At 38.1% G+C, this 23668-nt stretch overlaps 1 protein-coding gene across 1 annotated transcript; it reads right to left on the reverse strand.

Annotated features, from left to right (window-relative positions):
* Positions 1 to 253: 253 nt before the first annotated feature.
* LOC133122440 (germ cell-specific gene 1-like protein) lies at positions 254 to 20038 on the reverse strand. Its single transcript, XM_061232407.1, has 5 exons — positions 19486 to 20038; positions 14356 to 14403; positions 8260 to 8412; positions 2075 to 2186; positions 254 to 876 (listed from the first exon to the last, which is right to left on the reverse strand). The coding sequence occupies exons 1-5, from the start codon at positions 19772 to 19774 to the stop codon at positions 576 to 578; spliced, it is 903 nt and encodes a 300-aa protein (XP_061088391.1). The 5' UTR covers positions 19775 to 20038; the 3' UTR covers positions 254 to 575.
* Between the last annotated feature and the right edge of the window lie 3630 nt (positions 20039 to 23668).

Below are 23668 nucleotides of genomic sequence, written 5' to 3' on the forward strand. Positions count from 1 at the left end.
ATATATAAACAAGCATTATACCAGCAAGTGCAGTTCTGATGTTGAATATCACAATGATTTAAGCCCTTGAACATAGTATATACTGTAAACTTAAGAACTACAGTACATTTCAAAAGTATATATAAGAAGGATTATATGCTTTAATCTGACTGAAATGAATTGTATAATGCAGGAATGTTTGTTTCCCAAGTCTATAATTTGGAAACAGTTGTGTGGCAGTAGTATTATTCCCTGTCAGAAATGTCCAGTCCCGAATCTCCTGTGTCTGAAGACATTTGTTCAGTTCATTAAGTTACAATGCATATTTATATTTACCAGTTTGGCCTCACACAAAAATATTACCTATATTCTGTTCAAACAGCAAATCTCTATCAGTATTTGGAACACAGTGAACATGTATTTATAACATTTTGTATGCACCCATATATGTCCCATGAGTATAATTTTCTACCCCTAACAAGACGTATTTTGGAAAAGAAAACCACCTGGCGCAGCCAGCAAATCAGTTCTTGAAATTCCCCTTCATGTCACAGCAATGGGGTCGGTGGGTTCTGGGCGAGAGCACAGCAGCCCTTTCAGCACTGTTCCTCTGCCAAAGACTCGGGGATCTCCCCGAGGTCTATAGAGGACGCAGGTCCGAGTGCTTTACCTGCACCACCCCCCTGGCCGGGGAACACCTCCACCGAGCTGGAGATGGACTGCACTGATCTGTCCCGGAAGTAGTTGAATGTCTCCTGATCAAGGAAAGTCTGTTCTTCACGGAGACCTTGCTCAAACATTTTGCGCTTGTGCCTGAACTCGATGACGGTCTTTGTGTAGGAGTTAAGGGTCGTAACCGAGGCAGCCATGCAGCAAGTGAACGAGCCCCAGGCTAGACTGAAGGAGGAGAAAAGGGCGACAGAAACAAAGAGAAACGCATGGGTCACTTGCTGGATACCTGCACCCAATGCACCTGACGAGTGCCCATCTGCAGTAGACTGCAGGATAACTTCATGGTGCTCGTAAAACATTCAGATGCGTCTTTGGACCATTTACCCTGAAATTTTGTAAAAGCAATATACAGCTTTGTATATTTTAGCTAAGGGCAATCTTCACCTCTGTAAATCTCTCTGATAATGTCAGAGAAATTGTCAACCTTGCGCAGCGAAGCAGAATATTTGGGCGGAAAGCTGCTTTATTTAAAAGTATCTTCATATTTTTAAAAGGTACTGTGGCTGAAAATAAGAAATTGGGCAGGTGGTGGAGAGCAAATTAAGCGATTTGGCTGGATGTACTAGATGCCAATTGAGCAGGTGGTGTAATTCAGCCAAAGTAAATATCACTTTCATAGCTGTCAGAACAAAATGCATTGCTTGAAGACTTTTTACCCATGTACCGAAGAAGCATAAATAAATACATTTGCTGCAAATTGTGCAATACGCAGTCCAAAGAGGAATCCCTTTTCTGTCAAATTAAGCTACAAGAGAAGTTTATTCCAGGGTAAAAAATAAACAAACAAAAAACGGCAGATAAGGTCAAATGCATTTTTTGTTTACTGTTATTCAGCATTTTAACCTGGGTGCACATCCCTATTGAATATACCAGGTATATTCAGTTACCTGTATTTCATCCTCTTTATTGGAAATAGCAGAACCATTAAAGTGAAAATAACATTGAAAATGTTATTTTCACAGCTTTGTTTCCGGGAGTACCACATTCCTTTTCCTGCATCATGAATTCCCTCACTCACATTCCCAAACAAAGCCCAATCTCTGTAGTACCTCTGCCTTGTTTCCATAGAAATAGTTCTGAATGTATGAGGAATATCTAAGAGAACATTGACATCATCTTCTTAATTGGCTTTTGTATGTTGTCTAATTTGACATTAAAATGTACCTAAATTTTAACTAAATTTCTGTAAAGAGATTTTGTTTCACTAGAGGACTGAAGTAACACAATCGTAAACGTAGCTACCACATACACATGGAAATATCATGAAACCCCTCCCCTAGCCATTACAATGTCCCCTACCCCAACACCTTTATCCAAACCCCTAACCTCCCACAGAACATTTGCTTCGGTAGAACATACTGACCAGAATGACCAGCCATAATCCCAGGAGTGAGGTCTCCAGTCTTCCGGGCCCAAGCTGACAGTGACCTGAAACACCTGCGTGTACATCATATGTGCCACCATTCCCAGGAGTCCTGCCAAAACACACACACAACTGTACATGAAAATCAACCTTCATATGACTAATGTGTTGTGATTCCTAATGGAGAGATGTGAACTGTGAACTGCACTACAAACTCAACCAGAGGAGGATAAGCAAGCCCAGTCTGCGGGAGGACCTCCAGTGGGGTTCCAGGGAAGCTCACATGACCCTCCAGAACCCCTCAGGACCAATGTATCTGTTCAACACTGGGGGAACACAGGAGCCATGTCAGGAGCCATGTCGGCGATTATACAACAAGCGAATAGCAAAGTCACCGTGCATACTGCGCAGCCTATGCAAGACCATGGACGCTGCATTTTACATGCAACAGCACTGTAGTGACTGCGTGAAAATCCCAGGAGATCAGCAGTTTCTGAGATACTCAAACCACCCTGTCTGGCACCAACAATCATTCCACGGTCAAAGTCACTTAGATCACATTTTTTCCCCATTCTGACATTTGGTCTGAAAAACAGCAGAACCTCTTGACCACATCTGCATGCTTTTATGCATTTAGTTGCTGCCACGATTGGATTAAATATTTGCATTAACAAGCTGGTGTACAGGTCTACCTAATAAAGTGATCACTGAATATACACACAATTGTCCTTTTAAAAATGCCCTGTATGCTATTTCATATTAAGAATAAATCTGAAGCAGAGTCTATTCCCTATTCTTGTTATAATTCAGTGCTTGAATATGATTTTGTCAGCATGTTAATGTGTCTCATAACTCATCTAAATAGTGTTTTAATAGCAGTTATGATTTAAATACTGTTCATGTATAGCATATCTATTTCATTATTTTAGGTGTATTGCAAATGTCATTTTCTGCTCACAAAATGGTATTCTCGAGTGAAATTAGAATTGCTTTGAAGTCTTTATAAACATTAAATAGTGAGCTATGAAATGGAAGCATTACAGGGAAGTATGCCTACAGTGAGCATACACTGAATATTAAAGTTACCCACTGAAAAAGGTTAACTCCTCACTGAATTTAAATACCTCTAGAGTGATACTTTGACATGGTGAAGCCCAGGAATTGCTTAATGTACCAACAATGTAAAAATAAGTATTGCACGGACCATTAACTTGATTTGTGCCAGTAACGTGGCATTTCACACTTTGGCTTTATTTCCTTAGGGTTAAAGATGAAATATTTTACCTTGATATGTATTGGAACCCTAAGTGCTAAACATGGTAAATTGTAACTGCAGGCACATTTTTCACTACAGTGAAAGTACTGTACAGCTGGCTCAGCTTCCCCAGTGCGGAACTGTGCAAGACCTCATAGGAGACTGTGTTCATGGCATTACCCCAAAACATCACACAAACCTCAGGGACAAGGGACTACAAGTTTTTGTAGCAATGTCTGTACACCAATGAAGACATTACCACATCCTAATGATTGTGATTATGATTATGAATGCATGGTTTAAATGTTCCTTGAAGCAGTGAAAAATCATCAGCACTGAAAAATTAAATCCAGTACAATGGAATCTCCATAAGGAAAATTATGCTCAACATGTAAGTACAGTTAATCTAATTTCAATATATAATTGATTGAGTTTGGACTTTGAACTTGGAGTCTGATTGATTCTCATTACCATGGTTCTATAAAGTTGTGGTATTCTTTGTTTGCTTTTATCGATTTAAGGAGAAGGTAAGGGTCAATTTTACTATTGATACATTTTAAATTACATGAGTACAATTTAAATATAAAAGTTTGATGGATGCTAATTATTGCCATTGCTCAATTGTGTGGGTTTGGAGTACATCAAGTACTAAGACAGTAACAGAGGGATTTATGCATAATTAATTATCTGTGCTGGGACATTAGTCAGACTTTTAGCATCGCACTCCCACTCGGATAATTCCTTTTCAAAACTTACAATTTATGCACTTACAAAAAGCCTTAGCGTGGTAACAAAATTATCTGACTTCATAGGCTAGTGCCCTCTCATAAACCCACCACCTGGTGTAGTCCCATAATCTGTGGCAATGGGCCAGACAAGACAGAAATGAACTGGTAGAGCGCATTGTGAAACATGAGTGAGGAAATAAATGCTTGAATGATTACATTAATATGAAGTGTAATTTGAGGGGTCAAGACTGTATCTCATTATAACCTTGATGTTTGCAATCACCTCCTCAGTAATTTCAGTTCTCATGCCAAGTAGTGAATATCAGAGAGAAGAAGTTATGAACAGTAAATTATTTTACTATAAATATGTAACAAGATTTTAATTATCAACTTGGAAGGCAGTGCTTAATAATGCTAAACAAACTCTTGGAACTTTATTGACAGTAAATATTAAGGGCTAAATATGTTACAATATATGTAATGTAATAATGTAATGTATAATGAATATGCAATTTCTGAAATATATTAACATGAATTCTAATAATATAATATTGTGGGATATTGCAAAGATACAATAACTGAAGAATTGGAAGGCATTGAGATATGTTTGGCTGGAGGAAAACTTGAGATTTATGGAAAAGCAGCAAAAGTGAAAGTTCAGTCCTTATATAATAGTCCCATCTGCATCATAACATTTAGCTTAACTTAGTCTGCAATCATTTTACAGTACATTCCACAAGTTTTAAATTACAATGAGCTTGTAGTAATATATTACTGTTTATTAGAAATCTTGATTGCTAGCAACAGCAGTATACATGTTGTAATAAAAAAAACTACTGATCATAGGCTGATGTTTACTGCAATAGGGCTTGAACCCCAAAACATATCTCACCGAGTCTCTGTTCAATCATTCTCTCTAATTCCAATTAATCTTTCCCATCACCTCTAACAACTAAACCAGTTAATGGCATACATGATTGGCTTATCCCTGGTTAGATAGAATAGATATTTATCATAATTACAGGCACATTATGAATTATGTCAGGCTTATTAAAATGTTGCATTTCAAATATGCCATTGCATTGCACTGTACATGAATAAAACATTAGCAAATGAGAACATCAATCAGTTACCATACATTTTGTGCATCTGCAATACTACAGTACATGCACAGAAGAATCAATCATGATATATACCTACAAAGATCACAGGCAACTCAAACTACTGCATATTAACTGACAACCACACAATTATGATTAGCCTGCTCAGCACTGGGGTTTACAAATGAATTTGCCCTCTGAAAAAAATATATTAATTTAAAGGTACCCTGTAAACCTATTTTTCTTCAAACAGCCTCTTCCTTTGTCAGTGTAATTATACATGGACTGTTATAGATAGCTCTTTAACATATTCATCTGATATGCAGGCATCTTTTTTACTCCTGAAGGCTACTACTTTGTGCTTAGCCAATCTGCTGTTAAACCACATTAAATATAGTTTGTTCACAAAAATATTTGGGATGGCAAGGATCTGTTAAGCAGGCAATAACTTAATTTTAAACCATTAGTCATGGTTCCTTAAGGATAATGTTTCATTCTAGTGCAGGGGCAACAAGTGATTTAATTACTCAAAGGGAACACTGAAAAGACATATAAGGGGGAGACACCAACTGTATTTAACCATTTAAAATCTGCTCCAACCTAATACCTATGCAGCCATAGGAAAATGTTATAGCAGTCCTGAAGGTGTTCTAGCTGACATTATAGTACCTTTGTTTATATTTGAGCTAATGGAGCATATGATTATAGTTAAGAGCTTCATGCCAACCAAATCCCTAATTGATATTTTTCATGTAATAGTTATCAAGGCAACTCCTCATTTTTAAAAATGTATACAGCCCACATAAGAGACCCTCTTCTGGGCCTTTTGACTCGATTTAAAATGTTTGTACAAATTTGCTGTTAAACCCAAAGGTTTTCTTGAATGGAATTCACAGCCGTGAGACTCATTCATTTTGTGGAGGGCCCCTGTGCTGACAGTCACGGGCATTGAAGATTCACTGGGGACATGAAACAGAGCATATTTATTTCTGCCTCCACACACAACCTGTTTTATCCCATGGCTGCCTCAAATAATAATAAAAAAACATATATTCTCAAAGACATGGAAAGCACTGCTATTTGAAGCCAACTGCTCCCAACATGTATAATGGCACTGTGTGGATAATAACTAAGTTCACAAGTAATTTAATTTGCTTACACTGATTCTGTGCCATACATGCACTACAAAGCTAAACATACAATTTAGAGGCTAGTAACAAAGCAAACCAACTGTAAAGCATAGGGACATATTGCATGTTGTGATCAGACCATTATGCTGGATTCAGCGCCACATGGAAAATCCACATTTCATTGCATTACATTAAAGGCATTTGGCAAACACTCTTATCCAGAGCGACGTACAACAAAGTGCATACCCATAACCATGGACAAGTACTTTGAAAGATCTGAGAGGGAAGTACAGTTTCAAGTGCTAAGAATACAAGATGAGGATTTGGGCCTTGCAGATTAATCTGACAATGGATTATATTATACAACACTAAGTAAAATAATCATGTACACTTGGGTAGAAACAACAATAAACCACTTACATAGCCAAACAATAAATAAACAAACATAGCAATAAAACCATCCTAGCAAACAAGTCTAGTAATACTGAGATTCACAATTGTGACTAAAATGAAAAAAGAATCGCTAATCTGAGAAATGCAGCTTGAAGAGGTTTGTTTTAAATCTACCATTGAAGGTGGTAAGTGCAAAAGACGACATTGTAGCAAACACGGTGTCAGACAACAAGTCAACCTAGAGTAATCACATACTGTATGAATTGAATACTACTTTACAGTATTCTGATGAAGCACTTTTGTATTACAATCCTAATCTCTGAATTTTTCACACAGTTCCAGCTCTCATTTTGTAATTTATACAATTACATAATATTCAAGTTCAAACCTTTTACAGGTAATGACATTTGAAGCGCATACATCTAAATGATGAGATTATCTTTGCTAATGTGAATAACTGGGCATGAGTCTTGTTCTACAATTAAATGACAGCATGTTTAAATAACAGATGGTTCACAGGAGTTTCTAAATACAGCATAAGTATAATCCATGACATCACAAATTTTGGCTGTTACTAATCGCAGCCTGGGTTCTAAAAGCACCAGATTAACTTCTAAGAATTTTCTGTTTCCGTCTGTTTCTGTCCTTAGATAGCACTTTATTTGTAGCTGAATTACTTTAAATATTAGAATAAATAAAACATAATGAGAGAGCAATGTCATCATATCTTTAAAAAAATCATAAAAAAGGATGGACTGAAAGACGGTTGGTTTTGAAAACATGCATCCTTGAACTTCATATAAAATGAGCTGCTGATGGGACGTCAAGGAACAGCTTGCACTGCAATGAAAGGGTATTACAGGCGAAAAGAACAGTGCTGAGGCATAGTAGACACATCAAATAATCTCAATTGGAAAACTAGTAGCTGGTTGACAGCTTGGCTTTATGAACATTTGTCTACACTGGCAGCTGTAGTTGATAGAAGCTCCTGCTGCAACATTGAAAAAAAAATAGCAGTGATTTTTTTGTGTGTTTTAGTCCACTACTGTATTTTATGTAACAATATAAATAATGTACTATAACAGCAATGGGAAACATACATTTACAATTTATCTTTAATAGCAACCTGAAATTATAATATTTTTCACAAACAACATAATAAATACTTGAGTGAATAATATGTTAAGCCACAGATTTATTGACACGAATATGACTATCAAACTGATTGAAATACTTGGTTTCAAACTCCCATTGGAGAGTTAGATGAATACATAGCTGCTGTCAGGCAGCGCACAATTCCCAGTAAAGTGTTAAAAGAAGAGTGCTTGTGGTATTCCCATAACACTGCATGTTCACATCAGGTATAGATGTTGTTGAACCGCACGGTGTACATCCATAAGAAATAACACTCATTAACACCAATCGTAAATATCGTAAAATTGGTCGTAGCACTAGGTTTCGGACAATAATACTCAATAATAATCAAACCGCAAATAATACAATAAGAATCTTTCTAATCCACATATTTAAAACGGAATCCACAAAAAAATACATCTGTATACAATATGCAGGCACGTACCTGAGAGAACAGTGAAAACGGCGGCAAAGGCATTCAGCTTGAGTCCATCAATCACATTGCTGGAGTGAAAGAGTTCTAGGCACATAAGGCTGAAGCCAACGACCAGGAGCATGATGTATAGCACTTCAGAAACCACTGACAGCCAAAGGACACCTGCAGCAGAAGAGAGCCACATCAGTTAGCATCTCCCTTGAAGAGCAATATCTCAGTCTTTTCAGAGCCATTAGTGTGGTCATGGAGGGAGGTGTAAATGCAATAATTCTCCCATCCCACAGAGCTACATGATTAGTGCAGAGACACTGCGCCGTGTGCATGCTGACTCAGAAGGACGAGCGTGTCATGTCTTCTGCAGGAGTACTGGCTTTAATTGTTGAGCACTCTGGTAGGTCTCAGTCTGGGGGAGGGAATCGGGGCAATCCGGGGCCATGCCTGCTGGTTAAGTAGGCTCATGCACTTGGGAGGCATGACCTTTTCAATCCAAGGGTAAAAAGTCTGCTTCTTTTCACAGTAGATGTCTGAGACAAGGATTGTCCCATGCTGAGAGCCAGTCAGCCAGCGAGGGAAATTTATTTATTTATTTTTTAAATGAAGTCCAGCTAAATGCCTCAATCCCCATCAAGCCAGGTGGGCCTTATTTTTAACCATTTTGATGTTACCATTTCTTACAGACCCGGTTCAAAGAACACAAAGGCGGATGCCCTATGGGCAATTTAATCGATCTCAGCAAGTGAAGAGTCATGTTGTATTTATGCCCAATTTGATAGTTGCAGCACCAGTCTCCAAGTTAACCATTTAAGTATCTCCCATTTTCGTGATGCAAGCTTGAAAATGACATTCCCAAAACAAAATAAACTGTTCTTGAACCCTTTTGACTACAGGCATAATCCTGGTCCCTTCTGAAACCCTTTGGGGAGTCAGAATTAAATACTAACAATAGTACAGAAGCTCAAACACAGTGAAAGTGGAAGCTTGTTTTCTCACTGAAAAGATTTTCTGTGTTTGAGTGGATACAGATTATTGTGCACTTAAAAACACAATGGAGCACCAGTCACTACACTGGACAAGCCCCGTCTCAAATGTGATGACAATATCACAGGAATTGAGCATTGTTTCTAATCTATGTCTAGGCAGTTTTCCAAAAAGGACATTTGGAGACTCCAAAAGGACACATGGAAACTAAATTATATTATGGGTCTTATGAGGTGTACAATACTGCATTTTACTTACTAAATTATACAACACATTTTATCCTGAACTTCCCCCCACTAGTCACCCTCCCCCTACCTCTGTCTCAACCTCCCTCTCCTTGAGCTCTCCTCAGACAGCAACTGGATGAGAAGATCATAAAAAATAGGTACAAGAAGGGGGATGAAGGTGGGCAGGCATTATCGTCCGTTTGTCCCATCTGCTGTCTGTCCACAGGTCTAAATTCACAGGTCATCCAGGAGTCCGATGCACACTCAAGTTTATCCAGATCAGATTCTGGTGGCCATCCTTGAAGTCTGACATGCACTCCTTTGTTGCAGCCTCTGTGTCACTTGGGCGCCCACATGCCTGCCACCAGCCAGTTCCCTCCATCCCCTTCCTATACCTAGTCACCCATGGTCACACATCGCTATGGACTTTGTGACAGGGCTGCCGCCCTCTGATGGGTTCACTGCTATAATGGTAGTCAAGAGACTGTGCAAGAGACTGCAGAACTAGTTGTTCAACATATTTTTAAACTTCAAACACCCAGTTCGCTTCCAGGTTTTGTAATCAGCTTGTTGCTACGAAGCAGAAAACCTGGTCTTCTGGAACACATTTTTACCTTGGGCTAGGAATGCACAATACCCCTAACTCTTCTCCTGCCCAGCCTTTCAAAGTCAATTTAGTCTACAGCCTCCCTTGTTCCCTGAGCTGGAGAAGGAAGTGGGTGGGCAATATTCTGGTCTTCAGCCATTTTTGTCACTGCTACCTGCCCCTGTTCCATTTTGGGCAAAAGGTTTGACTGTCAACACATGATCTGCCTCAGGTGGAGTGACGCAAACTGCCATCCAGTGTCGTTAGTGCCTTCAAAATTGAAAGGCATTCAGACCCCTTCACTTTTTGTACACTTTAATTGTGTTGTAGATTTAATTTGAAATGGATAAACTTGCTCATGAATCTACACTCATATTGTCTGTGTCTGCAGCTCCTCAGCCTCCCTGTACTATTATCATCACACTCAGTTTGCAGAAAGGTGTTTAACCTTTGTTTAACTCTGCAATTTAGAATTCAGGTTTGCTTTTGATCACGTACAGATTAATTGTAACCAGGGGTGCACAGATTGTTTCACCCTTCTGTAGTTCCAGACAAGTTGATGACTTAGAAATGCATGGCCATCAGAAAAAGTGCTGCAGGCACCATCCCCACCCGCACCACCTCAACTTGTCAGCCTCAGGGGACTTGACGTCAGAAATCAAGAGGGCCCACTGAGTTCTGAAAGTAGCACTGAAGAAACCCAACATCGCTCATAATGGTTCATGCCGTTCTGTCAGCGGAGGTCATGTGGAGACGATGCCAATTTGAATCAGTGGGAAAAGCATTTGCCCAACGTAAACTATTGTGGTTTTTCCTAGCCAGCCAAGCTAAGGGGCTTGCATGATGGAAATATCCATCTATTTGAGGATTCAGAAAAGGTTAATGCTTTTTTGGCAACTCTTGTTAAATTAACTGCTTGTCTGATTTGAAACCCAAATTAGGCTTTTTCAAAGGGGAGAGGTTTTTGTTTCCACCGAACAACTCAACGAGTTTGACGACTAGCCACTAGGGGTGTAAACCTTTGACTTGATGACAATTTGATAACGATACTCTGAGTAATGATACAATGCGATGCAAGTTCTCTTCAATACGATAGGATTGATCGTGATATGATTCAATAAGATACAAGTAGCTGGCTGCGATGTTAATGTGAACATTAGATTTGACTGTTCCCCCCTCATCTGACAAACACTCAGAAGATATTGAAATATTGAAACAAACAATTTAACTTCCAAAGTTAACAAGTGCGTTTATTAAGTGCCTCAAATATTATATTCAGCCATGTCACATCAATGATGTTGTTTTGTGACATTTGCATCATTATCTTGCTGGAATACCCAAAGCATCAATGTATCATTAGACCCCTACTAGCCACTGGAACATTTAATTTATTGTCACAGGGAAGAATAGACGTTGGATATTTCATGTCTATTATTGTTCCCTTGTTTTTCTCTTTATTTAACCTACTGGACGCTATTATTTATGTCTTCATAGATGGTGGAATTATATTTTGTATGGGGGTGCTGACAATTACTGAATCAAAGTTACTGAGGCTCAAACACAGGGGAAGCGGAACAATTCACTAAAAATTTCTGTTTGAGTGGATACAGATTATTCTGATGGCGCCAGGCATGCTTAGTAACACAATGGAGCCATTGCCAAAACACTGGACAAAACTGCTTTCAAATTTGATGACAATATCACCAAAAATGAGCAACAACATGTTTTATTCTGATTGGACTATAACTAGATTTAAATCCAACGGGTCCCGACACAAAATGTCCATAATTCAGGAATATGCATGCTTTTTGAATTTGAATTGAATTTGAATTTTGACCCATAGACTTAACACAGAAAGAAACAATGCTAACTTGACTGTGGCTAATTGAACAAAGATAATACAGACAGTAAGATTATAAATGTTATGTTAACATAAGATTCCTCCAGAGAAATTTTAAGTAAACAATGGACATTATATCAACATTTCTCTGAGTTAGCATGTTCTTAAAATCAGAAACTATTATGCATTTGGTTCGCTGGACCCTTGCTGTGAAAAGGACACTGGCATTAACTTATTTTGTGTAGTATATGGATTTCCAAAATGCAGACCTGTATTTATTATGTACTGTGCAATTTAAGAATTTTATACTCATCCATTTTTTTTTTCCCACTCACTCACCTTGCTCTGTACCTTTACATGCTGAAGGTTTGACACCAAATGATATTCATTGGACTGGTGTATAGTGCAACCCTGAGAAATCCTAATAAAAAGATAATTGAAAAAAGGCAGCTAACCCTGCATATGTGTGCATGTATGTATTATTATGTGCAATATTTGTCACACATCTGGATGTTGACAATTACCATGTAACCTTGAACTACTAAAACAAGTAAACCTCAGAAAATAGCAACAGCTACATACATGAAGATGGCTACACATAGTCTAATTCCCATCATAAATTTACATTACAGTGTTGACCTCCAACATTTCTTCCACTGTTGACTTCAATTTAGACATCCACCACAGAGCATACATAACTCCCTGGTTTCCACATTGTTACCACTACAGCATAACAGCTGTGGTACATCAAACATGTTCTTTAAAGACATGTTCTTTACAAAGAACCAGAGTAGCAGAGAGGTAATAAAATATGTATGTAACATACAGTTCATTGGTAAAATTGAATCAAACCAGATCACATTTCCCCTTATTTGTCATACAGACTTTCTGTTCTCTACATGGCAAACCACTTTCTGAACATTTTTCAAAAAGTGTTTTCTCCCTTTGGAGAAATCTACTGCCAAAGAATCCTCAGAACAGAAAATGAACAACTCTGAATCCAAAAAGGCATTCTTTACTATAGCTTTCAACTTTTGATATTTGATTGTATTTAATCTAGGAATCATCCCTGTTTGTCCATATATGGTACTAATGACCAGATTTTTCATACTGTATTATGAAAAATACAGCCACTGGACAACAGTTCATGGCGCACTTAATTGGTTTGCAAAAATGAGATGACGCAAGACTGAAAGTGCACAAAAGATGCGCAATAGCAGCTGCTTCAGAATATTTAAACAGGGAGAGAATGCAGCAATTCCTAGCTTACTTTTTATATTTCAGTGGTTGCTTTGCCTCAGCCAGTATTAAGTATATGCAAAGGTCTTGCTAGTCTGCTGATGGTAAAAATATGATAAGACATCAAACTCTCTTTTTATACATGAAGCTGCTTTTCCAGCAGCTGTATTTCTGTATTTATGCAGGTCTCCTCAGGATGTTGATAGCGAGAGCAGAGGGCAGAGGACTGTCTGCTGGCTCAAGGCTGAGAAAGCTCTGAAACTTGTTCCTCTGTACGCCTAATAAGCTGTGTACCTGCAGGCCAGGTGAAATGCGTGCCAAGTCAAAATGTTTACGGCAGGAGCTGTCCTGGAATCCATGTTGCCACTCCTGATGAGCCCATTGATTGGGACATTATGGTAGAGCAAAGACTTATACACTCACACTCAGCTCAACCCACACTCCCTTCGATGAGCATTTTTCCAGCAAGGACAGCATTGACGAAAGGTATTTGCTAGAAAGTATGAGAGCTCTAATGGTACACATACTCACTGCAGAGATGTGCCCTCAGTCACCCTTTTAGCCAAAGTTGACTAGCCTGGCCATCAAGGTGTCGACTTTTCATTTTAGCCATTTTCACCCTGCTTATGTCAGGTGAGGGATCAATGGATTTAGAGGGCCACCACAAGGTAGTGCCCTGATGGAGCTAATCTAAAGACCTTTTCTTTACAGTGTCTGAAGGTTGATGGAAAAACCTCTGAAACACTCCCTGCCTCTATGTGTTTTATAGGGACCCCACAATACAATATACTGCTCACTTGACATGGCTGTATAACATGACATGACGTGAGCAAGGAAACCTTGGTTTCTGACAGAAGGATTTGAGCTAAGGTGTCTTGTCCTTGTGGAATTCCTGTAGATGGGAGTACAACTGCACATTAAGTACTGACCACGTCTCAGTACCACATACAGTTGTACATTGCAGACTGGCAGACTGATGACTGATTGTGAAGCTTGAAGTTCATAATTAATCTTTTGTTACGGAAACGTAAATTAGTAGAAAACTAATTAGGCAGCAAGTCTGAAATCAGGCAGGTACAACACAGCTGTCTCCTGCAGCACCTTCTGGTCCAGGTGAACAGTACATATACAGCAGCCTGCTCACTGACAGCGATAACAAATCTGCTCTTTGCACAAGGCCCAGTATTCATAGTCAGACAAGCCTGATAGCGGACTTAATGGCGATCATTACTCACCCCTCTCTGATGCTGGGGCCAGATCAATAAAGCTCCTGCATTTCTCACCTGTAAAGACACACAGAGACCACAATATACAGATATTTGCGGATACAGGTCAAACACAAATCGGCAACTGAAGGCCTCGGGTTAGGATCCACTACTCATGGGAGCGATTACATTTTTGAGAGGTCTGATAGTGAGAACCAGGCTGTACTGGTCATAAATTAAAAAAGAAAAACCTACGTGCAGGAATGGTATAGTACATATGTATACTTGCATGGTATTGCCTGTGTCCCAGACTATATTGCATATAGTAGGATTACTTTGTAAAAAAAAAAAAAAAAAAGTTATTTCTGTTCAAGGATGTTAGAATGAACTAGAATGTGCCAGACCATCACGAGCCTGCCAGTGGAGATGATCCATTAAAATTCCAGATAGCTACAATGTCAATGAATTCACGTTACTTTTTATAATTAGTCTTCAGTGAAATGTATTGCAGCTTCACTTTTCATAGTACCTCTCTCCATTGTACTGCTATTTCAAGAGGCCACACTACAGCTTTGCTGTCCAACTACAATCAACTCAGGGTAAGCCTCGTTTGTGGCTGTAAATGGACATCTGCGATCTGAAGCATGATTTGGACTGGGGTAGGACAAGCCTGGAAATTATTTGTGGTTTCAGTGGAGGCCCTTGGGTCAACACTCCAGTTAGCTCAGCAAAAATGGACATTGATGGAAATGGGTAGAAATCCATTCCGATACTGACTAAGCATAGTTCTGTCAGCCTAGCAAACCTTAAGTCCTTCCATTTCTCAGTCAAAGCATGGATCAAATCTACGGGAATACAGTGTACCACAGATGACTGGTTAGAACACCTACCATAAATCAAAACAGGGCAAATGCAGACGACAACCCTTCCTGTCATCATTTTCTGTCTGCCCTCCTCTTTACAGCTACTGCCCCGTTTCAGATTATGGAAACTGGTTACTGAATATATTTAATATTTTCTTTCTCAGTTTCCAACAAAAACAGGAAATCTTGAGAACAGTTACAAGCCTATAGCATGAGCAGACCGCAGTGGTTGCAGAGGGTTAAATGATATTTCCAGGGCAACTTGTTAGAAATGTTCAATGAAATGGAAAACAAATAGAACTACAGGAAAGTGGAAAATCTAATTTACTATTTACCTGAGGTGATGTTTTAGTATCTCAGGTGATTTAATTAAATTCCTTGAGAAATTTGTAGAAATGATAAAATACAAAATGAGAAACTGCTTAGAATTCCTGCAGAAATTCTAGATTTCTTTAGAGCAAAATCTAAAATATGAACATGAACATTAGTAACATTTTCATTGTACATATAGGCAAGATCCAGAAATGATGGTAAAAACATTATTTTTGATTCAGTGTGCTGCACATCATCATAACAGTTATGCTACAAAACGTAAAACTAAAGCAAATTAAATCCATAAGTGGTTCCATGTGGTATAATATACATCTTTGTTGAGAATCACTTCCTCTGATAAACAGTGTCAACATCACCAGTAAGACCAAGAATATCAATAGAATAGCGGAATATCAATGGAGGACAATAAACACTGACACAACAATTTTCCAGTGCTTTCTGGATACATTATTCAACACCCATTTTCAAGCTAATGTAATTTACACATTTGACTATAGTACAGTAAAGTACATTGGTTAACAATTTCATGGGTCAAGGTAATGCATATTGGCAATTGCCCTTTCTGTTAAATATATGTAAAACATGCAGGGGAATATGGCTTCTAATTTCCAATGGAAGCTAGTCAAATGACCTTTTGAGTTTTTGAATGATCTTTGACTGATTATACAGTAAATTACTGTCAAGAACAGAGGGCCCTGTACAGCATCAATGTTTTAGACACAGTTTTATTGCAAAAAAGCTACTGTCAACTGGCTCTGGTCAGCATAGAACCTGTTGACAAGCAAATATGCGAGTAATGGTTTAAACACATTCAAGATTATTTCTAGGTGCTTTAATGCCCATATCAGAAGTTGGAACCAAAATAACTATCATAATGTTTAAAATCTAGCAGTACACAAGCCTCAAAATGGGAAAAAAAAAACTATCCAGAGAGAACTCAGGATGTTTTTACAGAACAGGTAGCTATTTTAACATACATATTGCTCACCTGTTTTGATGGAATGTTTATAATTGAAATATGAATGGAATTAATTTGCAAATTCAAACTCCAGGGCCTCAGTGGAATGTGTGGTCATTAACAGGAAGAAAATTAGTAGACAATTTCAAAATATGTGGACTGCCAATAATTGTTATGGTATACAAAAAATAAAAAATAAAAAATGACACAATACAAATGGGTGGCACGGATGGTGCAGTGGGTAGCACTGCCGCCTCACAGCAAGGAGGTCCTGGGTTTGAATCCCGGATTCCTCCGGGTACTCTGGTTTCCTCCCACAGTCCGAAGACATGCAGGTTAGGCTAACTGGACAGTCTAAATTGCCCGTGGGTATTTGTGTGTAAGTGAATGGTGTGTATGGACTGGTGACCTCTCCAGGGTGTATTCCTGCCTTTTGCCCAATGTATTCTTGGATAGGCTCCAGCCCCCCTGTGACCCTGTTCAGGATAAGCAAATTAAGATAATGAATGGATGGACAATACAAATGCAAAAATCTGAGAAATTCAAGAGACCACTGGGATTACAAGCATGGATATCTATAGAATGAAACTAAGTAATTAACGCTGCAAATTATACGAATCTGTAACATGTAATTACTGCATTAAATGCATTTCTTTTGCTTTTCCCATATGATTTGACAAAACGGTGTTCCACAGCATGGATTTATGTGTCATTATCATTAGCATTCTTAACCACAGTGCCGTAAGAGCAATCAGAGCAATACACTGCACAGTTGGTGTCATAGTCAATTTCAGTTTGAGCAATGTTATCTGTCAAAAGTTAAAACTGAACTTATATGGAATTCAAAAAATAATATTCTAATTAAAATCAGAAAGAAAGAATATTCCAACTCCCGTATGCGATTGACCTCAAAATTGTTCTCAAAATACAGACTCCAACTATCTCCTTCCGAGACGTTGCGCATCTGTTAGTGCAAGCCCAGTTGGATTTGTTGTAAATCTAATGATTAATCAGGTGGAACAAGGGTGGCAACATCTGCTTTGAGGGGAAACTCATCAAGTCTTATATAATCCTTATCAACTTGTGACCCCCCCCCCCCCACTCCCCAAACCTCTACTGGCAAATTAAATGGAATGGTCATCATTTAAACCATTTTTATGAACTAATCAACAGAGTGCATTGTTGCATATGTTGAAGCCTCCTTCATTTCTACTGGACAAATGTATTCTACTTTGACATCACTAAACACCTGGATTTTCTTTCATTTCAAGGTAGTTATATGTAATGACAGCATAAATAAATAAAATTAATGCAGCTGTCCACCCAATGAGCATAACAATGCTTTGTCTCACCCTAAAAACCAGATCTTCGACCTGCATTTACCAATTCTAAGTTATGATGCTATCGGAATAAATTACTCTTCTACTGGTGACAATATATTTTTATTATATATTTTATTTTTTAAAATGAAGATGTTTAACATTTGGAATCTTCCTTTCGATTAATCTGAACTGCAGTCTCATCTAAATCTTTTATAACCATTCTCTATGACTGGGGAAATGGGAGGTTCTATATGTGGGTGGGTTTTTTGGGGGGTGGGGTTCTATGTGTAGGCTGAATGATTATGTTACATGTATAAATTAATTTCATATTTTTGTCTAGAATCTCCCTTTAATGTTGCACAGCATTTTCCCAAAAAATGAAAAGCTCCAATAGTACTTCATTTTTAGTGCACATCCATTGATGAAATTTTTTTACCATCTAACTAGACACAAAAGGCATAATCTTTGAGTTAGAAATTTGACTTTTCTACATATATAATTACCCTACTACCGCTGAATATGTTTGCCAACAACTGTTGTGAAATAACATTTCTCTAGTCCTTGCCAGAATGTGAGCTTGTCACATTGTGGATGTAATTCCTCAATATCAACACGTTTGACAATCTAAAGTTTGAGGATCACAACGTGGGCAATAACCCATATGACACAAGGAGACTGAAGGTGTTCAGTACACGCTCTCGATCCCCTGCCTCTCCTTGCCTTGTAGCTCTCCAGTCCCCCCGGACCTTACTCAGGGCTGTGCAATCTTTCATGCCCAGGATAACCGGGATAATAAACTCATTTCTCAGAAGCTTTCTGTGACTGGAGGGCTAGTAAATCAAAGCAGTGCCTCTGACATATAGTTTGGCATTAACATCAAAACCTCATAACTTAGAAATCAACATTTTCACTGAATCCTTCATTACACTTGGCATGCCAGGACATGTGATTAGAAATCTCTATTGTAGAAAAAGTGAAAATTGGTTACTCCGGTTCACTTCTGTAATGACTTTCATGGTGAAAGCAGGACCTCATACACAGATACAACCAAGTCTCTCTCTCTCTCTCTCTCTCTCTCTCTCTCACACTCTCTCACTCACTCTCACTCACACACACACACACACACACACACACACATGTCTCTTTCGCGTTTCACATTTGAATAATCGTCTTGAATTAAATCTGAACTTTGACCCACTCTGGTCTCACCCAAAGTATATATCGTGTCTGTTAGACGAAGCAAAGATGCTAAGATTTCAAAATAAACTTTGAACAAATCATTTGCAGTGTTTCAGCCGTCAGCCAAGATTAAATACAGCTCCTAATACAAAACATATAAAGTAAAAAACTTTTGGTTTGGAAATTCCCAGGCCTATGGAATCTAAACACGAGAAGTAACACAGAAATACACCTAAACGCAAACGATTCTAATGAAAGTATTGTTGTAGCAGCCAGTTGTAGTTGCAACAAATTACAATATTACACACAGTAGCCTATCACACCAAGATACGATCAAGAGAAATCGATGTAAAAAGACAAATTACGCTACATCTGCTGCGTATTTCAGTAGTAAATTTAAAAATATATTTTACATCAATATGTTTGAATTGTATTTCTGAAGTAGGCTAACATACTAACAGTAACAGTAAGTTCTTCAAAGAAGGATGTACTAAGTGGTTCTTACCTGCTCCATTTATGTTTTCTTCGCAAGAGTACCAGATTCCAGTATGGAAATGCCTAAACAGGAATCTGTCATCCCCGGTCTCCCAGCTGTAATATACTTTGCTCTGGTCCGTCTCGTTCACCCCATAGTTTATGCAGTTGTGCAGTCGATCTTTGCTGCAATTCGGTTTGGGAACTCGCTGCGTGCCCTCGCACCAGTAAGTAGTAATAAACGCCGTTGTGGAAAAGAAGAGAGCAACGAGATTTAAACCAACGGAGAGCAGCGCTCTGCATTTTCGAGTGGTCTTCATTGTCTAAAAGTCCGGAGTGAAATAAGTGCATCAATGCAATTTAAAATAACGGCAATACAATACGTCAAAAAGTGAAAAATAAAATAAAACCGTAGTTTGGTGTATTAACTGTGTCACCAAATTATGTAAAATTCTAAGAAACTTACAAATACTTGAACACTCCAGACATTGGATGCGGAAGTCCGACCGTAAGGATGCAACAGTAGAAGCTTAAGATGAACATCTTCTTACTGCTCCTTGGGTCTTTTTCTCCAGAGATAAATGAAAAAGTCAAGACAAGCATGTACATTTGCATCCCCTCCTCCTTGTCAAGGTGACAGGATAGGAAGCCTCGATTCCCTGTAAGCCACTTCTCCTTATCAAGCCTCTCTCTCTCTCTCTCTCTCTCTCTCTCTCTCTCTCTCTCTCTCTCTCTCTCTCTCTCTCTCTCTCTCTCTCTCTCTCTCTCTCTCTCTCTCTCTCAATCGTTTACTTGCCTAATTTATATATTCCTTGCATGTCTGCGCACATTGCTATTTTAACGGCATATTACTGATTATTTCAGTTACTTTTTTGTGTAATAATAATAATTTTAATCGTCATTTCATAGTTCTGATCGTAGGATGTTTATCGCTTGCAAACGCAAGATGCAACAGTGGGGGGCATGGTTTTCCACAGATACACCTGTAGAAATATGATAAATTGGAGAGTAAGCAGAAATTGCGTGAAAACCCCGTGGAAAGTTAGTTGCCACTAAATTAAACAAACTGAATTTTATTATTTTTAATCATGCCAAATAAACATCCAACGGAATATAAAGTAAATTCACATAATTATCTGCATATTCATGAATGATGAACATTCATTGAAAGGTTTCATCAGACTGCTCAAAAATTGATATATTGGACAGCAAATCATTTTGTCAGAAACACAGATTTATGATGAGCTTGATTGGGAAATAAAATGATGATTTTATAATCACACACAGTGCTAACACACACACACACACACACACACACACACATTCCAATGATCATATTGTATGAAATATTCTACTTATAATACCTACTACTATACCGGTATGATTAAATAAAACATACATATTTGCAAGTATTTGGGACGAGTAATACACCTTTGATATAGCTTTATGATGCTTATAGGACACTTTCATCCCATGCACCATATCATAAAACATTAAACAAAACTTCAAACTTCTCCATTGTAAAAATGATAGTAATTTTAGGCAGTATAAGACAAATGTACAGTAGATACACAATGATGATTCACTAGACTGGAGAATAGATTGTGTGTTTAATAAAAGGTCTGTCATAGCCGTCATTTCCATGCTCACAATGCTTATTAATCTACAGTGCTACCTTCACTGCTGTCAGGAAATAAACAACATATGCTTGCACATATGCAATGCCAAGACATGATGTTACCATTAACCTCTCATTCTGTGTGTTCTGTTGAAATATTTAAATACTCTTTGGAAAACAAAAACTGCAACCACCAAAATAAGTGGTGTTTCTGTAGACGTTTATCCAAAGGTATTGGTGGACGTTCACCATGTATGATAAGGCACGGGGAAGCAGTCTCGACCTATGGAAGAATCATGCTGGAAGACATTTCTACCTCTGCCTCTTTAGTAGAATAATATGCTAGATAAACTCAGTGAGTACTTTATTAGGTATTTATTCAACTTATTTTTTGACTTAAATCTTCTGCTGCTGTAGCTTATCCACTTTCAGGTTTGACATGTTGTGTGTTCAGAGATGCATGCCACTGTTGTAATGTGTGGTTATTTGCATTACTGCCACATTCCTGTCAGCTTTGACCAGTCTGGCTATTCTCCTCTGACCACGCTCATTAACAAGGCGTTTCTGCCTGCAGAACTGCTGCTCACTGGATGTTTTTGTTTTTCGCACCATTCTCTGTAATCTGTAGAGCCTGTTGTGTGTGAAAATCCCAGGAGATCAGCAGTTTCTGAGACACTCTAACCACCCTGTTTGGCACCAACAATCATCAACAAACAGTCAAAGTCACTTCGATCACATTTTTCCAACATTGTTTGGATGTGAACATTAACTGAAGCTCCTGGCCCATATCTGCATGATTGTATGCATTGCACTGCTGCCACACGATGGGCTGATTAGATAACTGCATGAATAAGTAGATATAAAGGTGTTCCTAATAAAGTGTTCAGTGAGTGTATATATATTTCTGTGATCAAATATCTAACATGCTACTCACTTAACTGAAATGTTTAAGAAATCCCAATGCTTGTTCAGTGTAATTGCATATACTAGTTTATATAAATGTATACCACAATTTGCAATGTCAAATGCCTTTTTTAGTTCCTGGAAATCAAAAGATTTTAAATGAATGGAAAAATGATTTTTTATTTGCAATTTCAAGCATACAGAGCAGCTTGCATTATTTGCATCGTTTTAAATGAAAATCTGTAACATATGGCCCAAACCTGAAAAGCTTATACAAATCATCCCATATATTCAAATCCTGCAGATAATCCCAAAACAGTATTATTTCATTTTCATGTAAAACACAGACCAACAAATCCCACATAATTATAAATATATCTGTCCACAAGACCTTTTTCCAGAACTCCAGAATGGCTCTTTTATGTACTTCTTAGCAAACTGTAACCTGGCCATCCTGATTTTGCAGATAACTACTGGTTTCCCTCTTGCAGTGTCACCTCTGTAGATCTGTCTGTGAAGCCTTCTGCAGAGAGTGACTCCTGAAGACTGTTTCTGATCTGTCGGACAGGTGTCATTATGGCCAGAATTATTCCGTCATGAACTGTAGAGGTCTCTTCTGGCCTTCCAGTCACTTTAGGATTACTGAGTTCACCAGTGCACTCTTTCTTATTAATGTCTGACATATGTCTCTGTTTTCTTTCCTTATAGTACAGCCTCATAATCGCTTCTTTGACTTTCTTTGGCACAACACTGGTCCTCATGTTGATAAAGTGCAATAACAAACATACCAGTCTCACTGAGTGTTTGGTATGTGGTTCGTTTTTTTTTGTTTTTTTATTTTTTATTTGCATATGTGTTGTGTATTTGTGGTTGTGTGTACGTATGTGCAGACATTTATGTATATGTATGGATGAGTGTTCATGTATTTGAGTTGAGTGGTGGGGGGGGGGTTAGGGTTGCATTTTATATTTTTTATATAATATATTGAGCTTATGTTGTACAGTTGGATGGTGAATGTATTTACATGAAATAAAACATATATATATTCTCTCTCAAATACTTTCACTCAATACAATAGAATTCAGCAAGTGAAGTTTAACCATATACCCTTAGTTTCCTGTGCATAAAATGGCATTGAGTGGTAATTTAAGAGGTACTCAACTCACACCTCGATTCATGTTCTCAGCAGCGATGTTCTTTACCGAACACTGACTACCACTGACTATTTCTAGAAATCCTGCCCCCTATTGTGATTCGTCATATTAAATTGTTGACAGGTCACAAGGATGTAATAATGCATGTCTAGAGAGACTAGATCCCAGGTAACAAAGTCTGTGGCCTGAAGTGTACTGTGAGTGAAATGGTCAAGATCTTTACCATGTGAAAACATCTGCGCTTTCCCCAAGTATTCTTTCCAAAACTTTTTTTATTATTATTAACTGAGTTGGTAACCATTATAGAAAACCTTCTCATCAGTTATTTATGAAAACTTCAGTATGTTAGGTATGCAAATAAAAACACCCTTATTGCATCATTCATAGCATATATTTAACACTATTATTCAATTAAATTTTATTTGTGTTGCGCTTTTCAAAGAAGACGGTCACAAAGAAGGGGAGAAAAAATGGGAAATGCCAGCCCCCAGATAGCACATGAGGTAAAGAACACCCTATGGAGAGAGAAACCCTCAAAC

Source organism: Conger conger, chromosome 2 (genome assembly GCF_963514075.1).
Source record: "Conger conger chromosome 2, fConCon1.1, whole genome shotgun sequence".
NCBI lineage: Eukaryota > Metazoa > Chordata > Actinopteri > Anguilliformes > Congridae > Conger > Conger conger.